General features: G+C 39.5%; 1 protein-coding gene across 3 annotated transcripts in view; it reads left to right on the forward strand.

Moving 5' to 3' along the window:
* The window catches only part of brinp1 (bone morphogenetic protein/retinoic acid inducible neural-specific 1), a 113417-nt gene that overhangs the window by 69153 nt on the left and 28009 nt on the right, over positions 1–16255 (forward strand). For all 3 annotated transcript variants that reach the window (XM_083531293.1, XM_083531292.1, XM_083531294.1), the window contains one exon: positions 7526–7631. In XM_083531293.1, the coding sequence (XP_083387419.1) occupies positions 7526–7631 (106 nt within the window). The remainder of the gene's footprint in view (positions 1–7525; positions 7632–16255) is intronic.

The raw sequence follows: 16255 nt of genomic DNA on the forward strand, positions 1-16255 counted from the left end.
CAGCAATTGTGGAATAAAAAAACAGATATTAAATCCAGATAAATATATTTGAGCTTGTACAGTTTGCTACAGATGCAGTTTGAGAGCTCTGACTAGCTGACCATCCAATTAAAGGACGTGAAAATGCTGTGGTGATTGGACGCCTGCCAGACGGCCCCAGTAAGATCAGCTCACAATCTGATTAGTTAAAGTTTCATTCTTATGTTTTTAACCTGACCAGTCGTCCACAGTGCTAATTTCTGAAGGCCTCGAGGCAGATAGATACCTTTGACTCCGACAACACGTGACGTGACTGCTGAAATCTGGATTGGATGAAAACATGTACAGACACTTCTTGCACCTCAGAGAATGAAATAAAGAGTGTAGACTATTAGGAATAATTTTATACATATTCATGGGGAAAAATATATTAAAATGTAAATGAGTAATTCTGATCCGCTTCCACTGATGTTGACCCATTACCAGAACATTCGAAATCTTAGATATCTCACTCTGAACCTCAGAGGATCTTTTCAACTGGCCATAAATTCACCTGAAAAATAAGTTGTTATGTTTTGATTTCGAACGGTGTTAAGTGTGTGCTAGATTTCAATGTTAAGTGTGTGTTAGCTTCATTTTGACCAGAATTTATTCATCATTAACCCCTCAGATTAAAAGGATCTGCTTCTACAGCTCTTGATATGCAGGCCATCTGACAACTTTGCAGAACACTGTTTCCATCTTGTAACCAGCAAAATTGTAAGAAAGAAAACACAGTGTTGTGCAGTGGAAATAACTCCTCATTTGATTGGTCTGCTTGGTATGGAGATCCTAGTGCTCAGGTAAGCCTCTGAAAATCCAACAAACTTCACACAGAATCTTTTGAAGATGAACAGCACCGTGACATGGCCATAGTGTTTTGAGATGTGGGAATTGTTTACTCTGTGAGCTGGCTCTGGGGATGTTTGGGGATCTGTTTCGAAGCAAATTTATTTATTATTGAAGGATTGCTGAAGTGGAACACTCGGATTAGGAGGATTTGCTTCTGCAGCTCTTGACTTGGAGGCTTCCAATAATGCTACAGCACTGTTTTTTTCCTGTACAACACTAGAAATATATATAGTACAAAGCCAGAGAGGCATAGTGGTTGTATTGAGCATTGGGAATGCTTTATTTTATTGTTCTTCTTGTTTTGGTTTGGAGACCCTAAAGCTCTGACTTTTGCTTTAAAGTCTCTGAAGGCCAACAACCTTCAGATCTAAATTTTCAGAGATGAACTGGTGAATAAAGTAGCCATCGCTGTTTGAGTTGTGGTCATATTGTTTACATTTCGGGCTTGCTTTTGGGATTGAAGCGAGCTTATTTATTATTGAAGAATTGCTCAGGATCAGGAGGATACGCTTCGACAGCTCTGGATTCAGAAGCTTTTATTAATGGTACACAGCACTGCTTCCATTGAATGTAACCAGCAATATATATAGATTATGGCCGAAACTTTGAAGACTTGCTGAAGATGAATACTTGATTGAAGTGGATTTGCATTGTTTGCAATTTATCTTGATTTGCAAAGGCTCTGGTTGTAGTACAGTATATACCACAAAGACTCAAGACCAGTGGTGGACAGTAACAAAGGAAAAGTAATTTGTTACTGTACTTAAGCAGGTACCGTCTTTTTTTAAATTTAGCTTGGGGAACATGCACCAAAAAGTTAACAATAAACAATTATTAGTAAAATAAACAAATTCAATAATGAATTGAGTCTGAGAAATATGTGTTGCCCCATTGCCCCTCATAAGCACTGCTTAGTCACTTACTGAAGTTTAGAAGATCCACAGAAAGTTCCTGAAGTTCCTTGAACCTTTATCATTGTTATTTGACAAGTCACTGCACCCTGTTCCTTTTTGGGATTTAAAGGTTGTTGGATATTGCCTTCTTTTGCAATTGAATTTGGGCCAGAATTGTTTCCTACATCAAGAAGCTTTGAGGGAAAGCCATCAACCTTTCTGGCTGAAGAATTGCTGAAGAGGGACACTTGGATTGATAGAGATTTTTCTGCATGGATCCAAATATGATATATACAATTGTTTTGATAGAATGTCAGAAGAAAGAAACAAATGTTCCCCATTGAACAGATAAAGCACCTTGTTTGATTGATCTTTCTTTTCAAGCCCCCAAAGAGCCATCGACCTTCAAATGGCATGACATGAAGTAATCGTCACTGTATGGACTGCAGAACACCAAACTTGTTTCACGAAACAAACAGTTCTAAAGCTGAATTTATGGACGTATCTCCAGGGTGAGGGATTGCTGAAGAGAAACTTCTGGATCAGAAGGATTTGCTCCAACATCTCTTGATTCAGAGATATACAATAATGACCGTGACCACTGTTTCAATGAAATGTAACTAGAAATAGAAAGAGAAGATAAAGAGGTCTCTAAACAGCTAGAATGTTGCCAAGATTCTAAAGCTAAGATCTTTTTCTTTAATCCGCAAAAGATCTATCAACCTTTGGAAAGCATCATGCCACGCCATGAAGAACACTCTGGGGTGTTTTTTTGATTTTTGTATATATTTTTGTTGTTGTTGTTGTTCGTCGCTTCGGAGATACTTGGGACAAAAATTGTCTTCAGACCAGACAGTTTTCAAGCAGCACTTATTGATTTCGCTCCAGGCTGAAGGATTGCTCAGGAGGAACACTTGGATTAGGCGGATTTGCTGCAACGATTCTTGCTTAAAAGAAAGAAAATGAAGGTGCTTTAATGACACACACACACACACACACACACACACACACACACACACACACACACACACACACACACACACACACACACTTCAATGAAACATGACTAGATAAAGGAGAAATTGCTTTGAATGGAACCTCACCATTATCTAGACAACCTACAGAGATTAGAGGGAAAAAATGCAACTTGGACTTTGAAACTTGTGTACATTTGAATTTCACCATAAAAAAAAAACTTGATCTACATTATTACTGAGGGAAAACTTATTCTTCCTTTGTTTTGCTCTGATTCGGACTACGTTCATGAAAAGTCAGCACATCCATTTCAATGTGCACAGTAGCTACACAGAGTCTAAGTATTATGACAAATGTAAGTCAAGGACAATGTACAGAACTTCACTGATAGCTTCACTTTACGGTATCTGGAGACATTTAGAGTGTAATGACTTTTCCAGGATCCGCCGAAAGAAATCCTGGAAGGATGATGAAAGGATGATCATAATTAAAAAAGCTGAAGAAACCAAAGAAAATGCCAAAGAAAATGATTGTGCAATTCCACACCTCAATCATTGAATCCATACTGACCTCCTCTATCACCACCTGGAGACCTGCGGCCTGTCATCCAGTCTGCTGAGAAGGTGATTGGTTGCAATCTTAAAACTCCTAGAGGACATGTATGTCTCTAGGACCCTAAAATGGGTAGCTAGGATTGGGGCTCTCACACTGGACACACTTTTTGAGTCTCTTACCTTTTTGGCTCAAGACAGCGGTCCATCAGGACCGAAACCTCATGCCACAAAAGCGGCTTTTTCCATCTGCCTCATCAACAATACCGAGGAGCCACCATCATCTCTGACCTGCCTCCACAAACTCTAACATGAATGTAAACCTCACACTGAGCAATAAAGATTATTCACATTCTGATGAGGTTTGTTCATTCCTGCAGGCCAGAGCTTTTAAATAAAATAAAGAAAAAGATCTACACTTAATGGTGAACTCTGGATGGAGGTCAGCAGAAGCACAGTGAAGCAGTAAATCTTTCTCACAGAGTTTTTGGGGTCTTGCTTGGACCCTGAGATGGTGGGTTTGGATTGTATAGAGTGTTTTTGATGTAGGTTGTTAGGATTTTTAGCTTTGTACTGCAGGTGAGGATCATCTACTGTAGACAGCTACAGGAGAACATTGGACAGTGTGAAAGAATTGAGGAAGGGTACAAGCTCCAGGGTTATTGGTTCAAGCCTGCGCTGGGGGATCTGCCTGTGTTTGGTAATGCATATCAAGGTGGGTTTCTTCTGGGTAGATAGGACATTGGTGAAATGAACTGGTGTAAACAAACATAATAACTCCCAGTAAGGAAGTGCAAGAAGTTGCGGTTTAAGTGTTTTAACAATAAAAGTATATTAATGGAAATGTTGTAGATCAACATCAAACATGGCATTCAGACATGGCAAGGAGCTTACTGAAGAGCTTTCTAATGAGTGTGTATGATGCAAGCAGCAGCACTATAGTCTATGTAGAATTGTAATAATGGAGAAAAAAATAAAAAATTCGTTTCTACTTGAAATCTCAACGGCGTGACCGATTTCCCAGAAGTTCTGGGCGTTAGTTTAGAAGACAGAAATAATAAGATGCACCTTTTGGCCCACAAACAGCCCTGCCATTTTCATAATTACACAAAGGAATCGGATGGCATTGAACCCAGACGCTGAGAGCATGCTAATTTATGCTAGCTCGAACGCGTATATGGTACACAGTGCCGCTCTGGTGCATTGGGAACACAGCGATCATAAACCACACATGACTGTTTGTGTTAAATGCAAAAAGAAAAACAACATCAAAGTAAAGCAAAAAAAAAAAGTATAGGAAATGATTTGAAAAAAACCTTACACAGTAAGACTTCTTTATTAATTAATTTTTTTTAATACAAAACACTTCCCCCAGAGATCGAATCGCTCGTGTTCTTGTGGGACACCAAAGTTCATGTGCCTTTACTTTCCAAAGTCCCTAAAATAGAATTTCATTAGGAGGGCACCAGGTGACAGGGCGTAATAAGAATCGTGGCAGTCCCATGATGACATGATTTCGTCTTACATTCCTCTAACTGCAATTTATTCTCCCCAGCCACCAAAAAAAATTCTCAAATCTTTCACCCGGACATCTGTTTGAGGAGAAGCTGCCGGGCATGAATGTGATGGTCCTTAGCAGGAGAAGAAGACATCACTAGGGTGTCATTGGGAAAAGAATCTGGAACGTGAGACTCTCTGCAATTATCAGGGTTTCAGTGAGTAGAAGAACAGGACAGGACTCATCGCATTCGAGGAAAAAGAGCTTTATTTATTTTTTTATACAGGATTTTGTAATGGACTTGTTAATTGCAAAAAAAGAAGACTTGTTGATCTGGTGACATTTAGACGAAATGCTTTACTTGGATCATTTTCACCTGACGCATTTAGACAGGCTGTTGAAAGCTCCGAATGACTAATGTGTGGCAAACGAAGTGCGGACAAATAACAGAAAATAGGATTATGTCTTACATTTATGTTTTTTTTCTTTATGAAACAAATAAACCCCCAGATGAAATAGTGGAAGTTTATACATTTTTTATTTATTTTTTTTTTTATATATATATTATTTCCTGGATAAAAAAAAATCCTAATCGCCTACATATCTGTCAATTTCCTTTTTTTTTTTTTTTTCTCATTTCCAACCACTGCTTTTTTTTTATTAATTAATGAATGAATGAATGAATGTATTTATTTTTGGTCTTCTATTCACACTGAACATTTCCCTTCTCATCCAGCATCATCCAGAGGCTTCAACAAATTGAACCTGTGTCACATGATGCGTTCTGCAGATGTAAGCGATAGGTTTTTCACAGAAAAGCTTTCAGAAATGTGTGATTCATAATAGTTTCGGAGTCTATTCTCCCTGAGAAGAGTCATAATAGAGTTATTTGAAAAAAATATTGCCCATTTTCACATCCAAATGTTTGGTGTTCAACATGACCTCTTTGCTTTCTTCACTTTCTTTTTTCCATGAGATTTGGGGGGGGTCTGAGAAGAAAGTCTTTATTTTTGAGAGATGTGTTACCTTTATTAGTAGTTTCCTACCTACATGTGGTTCATCTGAGTAGTTTTAGTATTTCATCAATGCTGCCAAAGAGGCTCAATATAGGTTCAACCCATCATGAGTATTATATAAATTAGGGAATTAAGTAATTTTATTAAAAGCGGGTCTGCTGTAATTCTATTTTATACATTCTTATTAGTTATTCACACTGTTAATGTTTTATTCTCATGCTAAACATAACCAATGTTTTTTTTTTTCCCTTTGTCAAATACACTCCTTCTGGGTTTAAAACACCTTATGGTTAAAAGTGTGTGGACACCTGACCGTAAAAGTGTTACATCTCATCCCACTTTTTAGTCTCCATTTGCTGTTAGAATTACCTCAGCTCTTCTGGAAAGAGGTTCCACTAGATTCCGGAGTGTGCTAATGAAGATTTCAGCTCATTCGTACACTAAAGTCAGGTACTAATGTAGGTGAGGTGATGTTCTATAGGATTGGAGCTCTATAGCGGGAGATCTTCCACTGCAACCCATCATATCTTCATAAAGCTGACTTTGTGCACAGGAGCATTGTGGTGCTGGAACAGGTTTTGGGTCTCCTAGTTTATTAGGTTATATTATTATATAGTCATTTCATGCTCCCACATTCAAAGACGTCCTCTACAATCAGGTGCCTCCGAGTGTGTGAGAACATATATGGCTGGAAAAGTATATAATGTGTATATATACATGAGTATATATATTCGTATATGCGTTCGTCTGCATGCTTGTGAGAATATATATATATATAATGTATACAAATTCCATATAGAGAATATAGTACATAAAAAAATACTGTACATTGTGTACATTCTCTTTGGTTTTAGCATAAAAATATTGCATTTTTAACATCATGTCTATTTAGATTCCTTGAACTGCAACACTATCAAAAGGAAGGTAAAGTACAAACAAATAAATGTGTATTTTTTTTGCAGTAAATCGGAGACAGCGCGATTAGAACTTTAGCTTTGAAAGATGATTTTGTCTAATGGCCAAATGCTCTTAATTTTAAATGGAGGTGCTTCTGGGCTGCTCTGGCAGAGATAAGCTCTGGGGAAATACTGAAAGAAAGAGCATTAAACTTTGATAAATGTCAAGATTTTTTTGGCTCGTTTTCTTTTTTTTTCTCGAAGACTTTAACGGTCCTCCTCAGAGACGAGAGGAATCAGTCTGGACCGAGCCGACGGTCAGGCGTTAATTAAGTAGGCGGTAAAAAAGATACAGTGTCAGGATCCCTACCTTATGCTCAAATGCTAAGGGGAGGTTTGAATTGTCTAATTAGGCTGCTGACTAAAAAGTTTGGTTGGCAGAGCGCTTCTAACTTTCCCCAGGAACTATTGGGCAAGTCAGGCTGTTTGAAGAAAAAAGAGATAAATCCATTTGCACTTCACCTTCTTTTCTTTGGTTTCTTTAAAAGCAGAAATAAAAATCCTTTAAAGGTTCTTAAAAGGGGAAAGGAGGCTTTTGTCACCGGTGGTGGGACCCACCTAAATGTTGTTAAAACCTTTTTAAAGTTCTCCGGAGTCATACGGTTTTAAAGTGGAGACTCTGTACAACTCCTACCTCCATGTACATGAGCATCTCCTCTCCGTTCGTTCGTCTGCATGCTTGTGTACATCGCATGACTCGTTTCTGTTTATGCGTCTCTCTCTTTCTTTCTTCCATCTTTACTCATCACTTTTTGCTTGGTTGCAGGTCACAGAAACGAGAACCGGCCCTCTGGGATGCAGCACCTACGATAACCTGGACTCGGTGAGCTCGGTGCTGCTGCAGAGTCCTGAGAGCAAACTACACCTGCAAGGTGAGTCTCATTCTCTGTCTCATTCTCAGTTCGTGTCGCCTGGAGCCTGGAAGAAGCAGAATTTTATCAGATTTTTGTTTTGTAGTTGCTTTGCAGTCGAGGTGGTTTAACAGACAGACAGACAGACAGACAGACAGACAGACAGACAGACAGACAGACAGACAGACAGACAGACAGATAGATAGATAGATAGATAGATAGATAGATAGATAGATAGATAGATAGATAGATAGATAGATAGATAGATAGATAGATAGATAGATAGAACTTTACCCCTGATTGAACTTTGCTGGTGAGGTGCACAGAATTTTATATTTGCTGCATTCATTATGCATTCATCCTCCATCTAAATCCATGACTCATAAAATCCTAAACCTTCTCTGTACTCAAATTTGCTTTCATTTTTTTGGTGCAAAAACATTCCTGTAATATCCTGCAATCGTTTTTACATAAATACACTATATGGGTTTGTCAGTACAAACCCATATAGTGTATTTATGTAAAAACGATTGCAGGAAGACATGTTCCACTCAATTTTGTGGAGATTTGTGGATCTCCATTCAGCTACAAGGATGTAAGTAAAATCAGGTACTGATGATGGTGAGCTGAGGAGTCCTGGGGTGTAGTCAATGTCCACATTCAATAGGGTTGAAGTCAGAAGAGGTCAGAGCTCTGTGTTTAATGAAGGGAAATTGTAATAATAATTATTATAATAAATGTTGGAGCCCAGAACCTCTTTAATAACCATGTTAATGGTGATGTGAGTGCAAGTGGTAGTTTCACAGTGGTTAAGGTTTTGGGTTACCAATTGGCAGGTAGAGGGTTCAAGCCCCAGTATTAACCCTCTGTGTCTTCATCATGGCTGGACCTCAATTCCACTTTGCTGTCATATACATGACAATAATAAAATAAAAATTAAATTGACCAAAAAAAAGCCTACTTTTGGTAAAGGAGTGGTTAAGCTGTTAAATTTTGGATCAGAAGGTCATGAGTTCAAATCCCACTACCAGTAAGCTGCCATTTCTGGACACTTGATCGAAGCCCTTAACCCTTGAATAAAATAAATAATTGTAAGTCACTCTGAATAAGAGTGTAAATGTAAGTAAACAAAATTTCTTTCTTAAAAAAAAAATAAAAGAATAAAATAAATAAAATATATTTAAGTAAAATAATGTAAGAAACAAATATTTAAATAAAATACTAATACATCATTAATATGGCAGTCAACCTCCTTCAATTATTCTCTGAAATAAATAAATAATAATAATAATAATAATAATAATAATAATAATAATAATAATAATAATAATAATAATAATAAAAATAATAAGTTTTGGCTTTTGAGCTTCTCGAACAGCCGTCATTTCTCCTTCAATAAATTCAACATTAAATAAATCATTTCAGTAAAACAGCACAAAGACGCAACACGGAAGGGAAAAAAGCACCTCATCAGGCGAAAGCGCTGTAATTGTGTTCTTGCTCCATTTATCATCCACTTGTACATCTGCTGTCTGTCAGAGAGAGAAAAAAAGACTAAAGAGATGAAAGACAGTCACAACTGCGGTTTTCGTTGCCGGCTCATATTGCTTTCAGCTCGATGTGTGCAGATTTCATCGCATGACTTTTCCTTACAGAACGCCTGTGAAAGAGAAATGTTTTGCTTCCCATTCAGCTCCCGAGCCCAGACACATGAATTCATCCTGAAGAGATTGCTATGTCTGTACGGATTTGGATAATGACGTTGTCTGTCAAACACACGTTCGACTTTTCTTTCGGCTCACACCTCAGGCATTTAAGATTATATCTGTGCGCATCTGCCGGATCGGCGTCAACATGCTTCGGTATAAAATTGCTGTCTAGCGGCCGTGATAAAGCACAGCCATCTGTGGATTGTGTTGTTCAGCTAGCTACGAATAATTATAGGTAGGAACTTAGCATTCAGCTTCACCTGCTGCACAAGGGCCAGGTTTGTTTGTAGGAAAAAAAAAAAAAGCAGATGTTCTCAATCCGGCGGCTTTTTTTTTTTCCTGCTGAAGTGCTTAAAAACACATTTTGTGATTATTTGTATTCATTAGACGCATCTGTATGAGGTAATGAGGAAGAAAGTCTGACATAATACTCAGACTATATTTAACTATTGGAGCATCTGACTTTTCCATCCATATGAGGTTCCCCTCCAAAATGTGAGTACAATATTCGTGGGTGCGGTAGAATAAAATTTTCCCCTTGTTCCAGCAATGCTCCTGCGCACAAAGCCAGCTCTATGAAGATCTGCTTTACATTATTTGGAAGATGTGGAAGATCTCCTACTATAGAGCTTCAACCCTATTGAAGATCTTTCAGATGAATACGAACGCTGACTGCACCCCAGGCCTACTCACCTTCTCACCTACATCAGCACCCACCTTTATCAACTGGCTGAATGAATCTCCACAAAATAGTAAATAGTAGTGGAACATCTTCCCAGAAGAGAGGATCTGATTATAATTGCAAATGGAGAACAACTGTGGAACGATTTTTTTCCAAACGGTGGAAGCCTGTCTGAGAAGTCGGAATTATTTCTTCATCTTGTCATTCCGCTAAATTGTGGCTTTTTTCCTTCACATTCGTCCTCGTCGTTAAACTCTCGTACATATAAACAATTTGCATTACTTTTATGACACTCCAGATGGCCAGTCCATATAATCGGAGACGTGCTGTCATCGCTTGTTTACAACATTTTACAGGAAGCTTAATGAACGATAGCATCAAAGGCTATTCTCTCCAGCTGTTCAATCACTGGGAAAAAAAAATAAACGTTCGGAGAAGAAAAAAGAAAAAGACGTGAAGGACAGATGAAAGATGGACCGAGTTGCACTGGATTGTCCATGATGCTATCCATGAAATATTCATCAGCGCACCGCAAGGCACTCAGGGTTCCGGAGTAGCAGCAGGAGGTGGAGCAAATTCAGGGTCTCTCAACGGCTTGGAGAAGAACTCGAACTATTTCATTTGTTTATTTCCAAATATCTGCAATTTATTTCCACATTTCCACAAATACTCTCGATCACGAAATGTTCATATTCATGCATCTATCTATAGCTTCCAGTAACATCACGCTGATCAATAGGGTAACCTCAGAGCTCTATAGCAGGAGATCTTCCACTCCATCAGATCTTCATGGAGCTGGTTGTGAGCACAGGGGCATTGTCATGGTTTGGGTCTCCTAGTTCAATACATTTGTCCTCCTACACGACATTGTGATGTCATGTTAGCATAGATTTCAAGCGAGTGCATCTGACCTACATCTTTCCCTTGACATTATCTGTGGTCATGTTTTTTTTTTCTTTTTTATTATTTACTCCTAATCCAGAGCCGTGGTACAGTCTTGCTAACATCATGCTATCATCACGCTGGCTCCTAACAGACCTCTCCTCAACGCCATAAACAAACGCACTATCCTTAAGATTAAAAAAAAAAAAGTAAAAATGTGAAAGGGCCAATGGAGAATATCTCGGGGGGAAAAAAAAGTCTGACATTTCAGAAAATAGACATGACATTTTGCAACACATGCGAAGCGCGGCGTGTCTTATTTTAGCGGGACGTGACGTTATTAAGTGTTCGGAGCCGAACGGGGAGGGCTGATCCAAGCGACGGGATTTAATGGAGAAACAGAGGAGCGATCGCAGCAATCTGAGGCGAAACCAGGCTTCCGTCGCCTCCCATTAGGCACTAGACTCTTTTGTCTGTATTTAATAACAAATTACAAAAGGTCATGAAAACGATTGTTGTAGCCATTAAGAAAATTGCCTTTGAGTTTCCTTTGGGCCCTGTTTTCGCTGCACGCAGATGCGGCTTCCGAGGTGAAGATTCGGTTTGCGATTGATCGACATTTAAACCTCGTTTCCTAACTCCAATTTATTGACCATGTGCGTTCAGTGTGTATATTTGCATACATTTGCATATTCGAATACACTTTATATACAAAAGATTGTGGAGACCTGGTTCTTCTAATCCTCCGGTAGCTGAATAAACACTAATCCCCACAGCAACTAGTGGAAAGCAGAGTCGAGTCTAGAAGGGTTGAGGAGGTATCAAGGATGTTCAGCCTGCACATGTGATTGTGATGGTCACAATACTTTTGGACGTATTGCGTATTGTGGTGTAAGAGCAATAAAACACACGTTTTTATACGTCAAACTGAAAATTTCAATGAAGGATTACCAGCAAAACACAAACTTAAAACCAGTCTAGAGTGCAAACCAGAGCAGAGACAGAGCAGAACAGGGATCAGAAGTAGGGAACAGGAACCAGTATAGGCAGGGTGGCAAGCGTAATCCCAGGCACATAAAATTTACTGGTCAGGCACGCATGATCTTGAGCTGGTTGGATTCCAGCAGCGGACACAGCGGGACTTAAGGCAGATCGGCACTGGGTAGAACACTTTGGAAGTTGGGAAAAGGCCAAATAAAGTGTGGAGCGGGCCTCCTAGTGGCTGCCCCTAGCACAGAGGCTTCCCGGCCAGAGCGACGCCCTCTGCGGAGGTCTGAGACGGAGCGACGCCCTCTGCAAAAACCATGATGTCAGTGAAACCCAGGGGCCAGACGAACACCTTGAAGTGACTCTGGAGTTTAGGGCGGGGCAACCGCAACTCTTTAGCACCTCTGCTGGGTCCATCTTTATGGCCAGATTATTCTGTCAGTGATGGGTGACTGGGAGAAAAGGACCCAAATGCAGGATGCCACGGGGGAAATAGAAAGCAGACTCGGATGCACGTCCCGCGTAACCATAAAAGTGCTGCGAAAGCGAGAGAGATTGCCGGGAAACCGGGAGAGAATGCCGTGGAGAGCCCGGAAGATCCTGACAAAAATGTTAAATACATTTTCTTGGATTTAATTAGCAAACCCAGTTAGGTGGCTATTAGTTGAACATACAAGGAAATTCACACTCGGTGTTCATTCCATTTTGTAACCATCATCTGCGTGAAGTTGTGATATTAGATGTACTTTTTTATCTGCGTATACGTCCCTTTTCACAGAGCTGAGAGACTTTGCCTGGAGACAATCAGCAAACAGAGATAATGACACATATTTCCATTTTACAGATGCAATAAAATCAACCTCAGCATCGTTTGCGGCAGCGCACGGCCACCCAGATTACCTAGCGACAGATTTCCTTTCTTTCTTTCTTTCTTTTTATTTTTTTTCCGAAATCTGTGTTGCATACTTTACTGCATCATGATGTCATTGTAGGGCTGCATTTAGGTCTTTCTCGTTGTGTCTGTGGTGTTGCAGTGGCCAGAGTGTGTTGAGCAGATCTCAGTAGGGATTATAGAAACCAGAGGAAGGTTTGATTTTTACTCTGGAGTTGAGCCAAGACAGGACTTCCTTTATGCGGACGTGTCAGGATTTTCTTTAAGAAATTTTTGAAGCTGTACATAAAACACCAAAATAATCCATCTTACTTGATTGTTGTAAAAAAAAACGTTGCCAGTGACAGGAAGTGGCAGCAGTTTCGTGCATGCGCTGAACAAAATCGTGTTTCCTGTACAAGTCCGAGGTGGAGACTAAACAAACTTGTGTTCCGACTCTTGATATGTTCATGAGGTACCTCAGATTGTAACTATATTTCGCATGTAAAAAAAAAACTACAATAAAAACAAGGATTGCGTTCAGTGCACATGTGCATTGTACAGAAAGTCCTGTACTGAAAAGGTTTTTCGAGCCTTTCCACCTCGTCGCTCTACCCATCATTGTTGAATGAAATACATTCATATGAAATACAATGCGATCCTGCACTGGAGGAAAAGTTCTAATCTGCGGCTTCATTATTTTTCTAGTAAAAGTAAAACTTCTCCTTTTCCATTTCTACTCGAGTAAAAGTACTTAAAGTTCTCGCTTTTGATTGTCCGTAGGTATGAAGAGTAAAAGCAGTGATGTATGAGAACTCATAGATGTGAATAATGGATGCAGTTCAGTGTTCCATTCTTCTGCACACCAGACCTTTATAAGGGCAGAGTTTTCTATAGTTACACACACAGCGAGAGAAGCTTTACTGCAGAGCCGTGGGGTTACGTCCACACTTTAACCACGCTTTAACCACATGTCCTCATTAAACACTCTTAAAGTTTTCCTTAAGTGAGGAACACGATGTCTTCCTGCAATGTTCTGGAGTAAAAAGTTTACGCATTCTCTAAAAACGACATTCATGAACATTATATGAAAAAATACACATTTACTGTCCACTTTGTGTTTTTTCTGCTTACTGCAAATCATTCAGGGTGTTTTGACGTCCACAAGCGGTTGGACGGTTTATACTTTGAAGACGAACCCACAAACAATCCCAAGATTTGAACGCAACTATAAAAAGATCCGTGTGATGTGTTGATTAATTACAGGAGTAAAACACTTGTACAACCCTATTGTTGAGTTTTTCTCCTATACCTGCACATCCTAAAGAAGCAGAACACTCGTTGTCTTAGTGTTTGTGACCATACACCATTCTGTTGGATTTGTTCTAAAGTCCTTCTGAAGCCGAGTGACCTTCTATTGTCGAGCAACGTAAACAAAAGCGGCTTTTGTCCACAAGCGCAAGCTGCGTCTGCTTTGCCAACTTTATTCTTTCCCCATACTGTACTCCGCTCCATAACCTCCATCTCTGACCTCCGCTGACAAAGACTGAGCTGCGCGACAGGCTTCCCAGCATGGCTGCCATTCAAGATAGCGCAGAAAAGCAGCACAGTTCGGAGAGATGGCAGGCTGAAAACGCTCCACCATACAGTAGCAAGGTCAACGCGAAGGGGGAATAGAAACGAGCTTGAGAGATCATTATTAACTCTGAGGTGTCTAGGCAGACTTTTTTGATTTTGCCTTAAATGTTAGTTCAGCTAGACGTCTGGAGTTCGCCTGCACTTCTTTTGGAAGTATTTTGGTTTTATCTCGGCTCTCGAGCTGCACTATTTATTCTTGGTACGACTCATGAGAAAGGAAATAAACCTCCAAATATTAAGCAATGGACTTTCCTGATTGCTCTAGGTAGAAGATCTGTAATAATCATCTCTTCTTCCATTGCAAATTTTAGCTTCATTGATTCAGCAAATGCTTTTCCCTTTACCAAAGTGACCCACTAGCACAATCCAATCTAATCATCAACCAGAGAAGGTCAGGGTTAATAGTCCCCCACGACAGCCCAATAGCGATCCTCTGGCAGCCATCTGAAAGATCTTTAGCTCACAAGCTTAATCAGATACCGAGACCAGGATAATTTTACACCACGCTGATGGAGATGGGGCTTGCATATCTGTAAGAATTCAAAACAGAGCTACATGGCCATCGTAAAAAAATTCGCTACGTGTTGCCAGGGAGACTGGATCTGTTATTTGGATGCACTGTTTGGATTGATGGGAACAGTCAGGGAAATTGTGCGTGGGGTTTGCATACAAATTAAGTCTGTAGTTCTCCTGCTACTCTCAAGCATTCATTTGAAATTGGACCTACGGTGTTTTGGGTAAATTGGTCTTTTACAAAAAAGACAAGGAACAAAATCATAGGGATAAAAAGCACAGCCTGACAGAGCACTCTTTAAGGCAGAGGAAGTATCTTTTTAAAGTGTTTTTTTTTTTTTGAGAGATTTCAAAGGTCAAACACGTCGCAACCTTTTTAATCACCATAAGTCAGCACACCTAAAGCTCTTTTTCTGGAGATTTGGACAGGAGAATAGGGAAAAGCTGTGCTGTCGCCACTGACATAAATCAGAAAGCTAGCGCGTGCAGAAGCTTTCATCTAGGTATTTCTGGTGACAGGAGAACACAAGAGTTCCTTTTCTCTCGCACTTTTTCAAAGCGCTGCTCTTTTTGCAAAGCTTTGTTATCTTTAGGCCTGGGAAGCCCTGATAACAGCGAACGATAATGCAACAAAGAGCCGCAGAGCGATATTGCATTTCTTTCTCTAGGTTTGGATTTAGATTGAAATGCTGAAGCAAAAAGCGAAAAAAAAAAAAAAAAGACATCAAGGGAAGACTCCGATTAAACCTGCGTCATGTCTGGGTCATGTGGTTCAGAGAAAGAAAGAAATTGCATGCAGCAGTCAATGAGTAAGTGCCTTTACGGTGTATGTGTAGCATGTGAAGTGTAAAAATATGGAATGCTTTTCTACAGGGCGCAATCTATAGAAGATCTCCTCTAGAAAACGGTAAAGGTGCTAATAATGAGAGAGATTTCACCATAGCCAATATCGATGCATAGCCAAATATATCATACATTAAAGATACACATGAAGCAGCTACCGAACCGATTCATTCTGATTTCAATTCGATTCAACACAATGTGATTCATTTAAAAAATCTGATGCTCTGCAGTTCAATTCTGCTCTGACTTCCAACGCATGGCTCCTCACAAACACACTTTGCAAAAAAATAACATGAAATTAAACCACAAAATGATCATTTCCTGTTCTGTCTCTAGGAAGATGCAGCTCTACCTCTGCCATGTTAATCTCTGTTCTATGTGACTCTCTTTTATACCAATGCAATGATGCCAATCAGTGAATCTTACCATCCTTAATATATATATATATATATATATACACAGTATATATTTCTCTTGAGTGGACAGAAATGCCAACATGGCAATTAAAGACAGCTACAAA

This window comes from Silurus aristotelis (assembly GCF_946808225.1).
Source record: "Silurus aristotelis genome assembly, chromosome: 26".
NCBI classification, from domain to species: Eukaryota; Metazoa; Chordata; class Actinopteri; order Siluriformes; family Siluridae; genus Silurus; species Silurus aristotelis.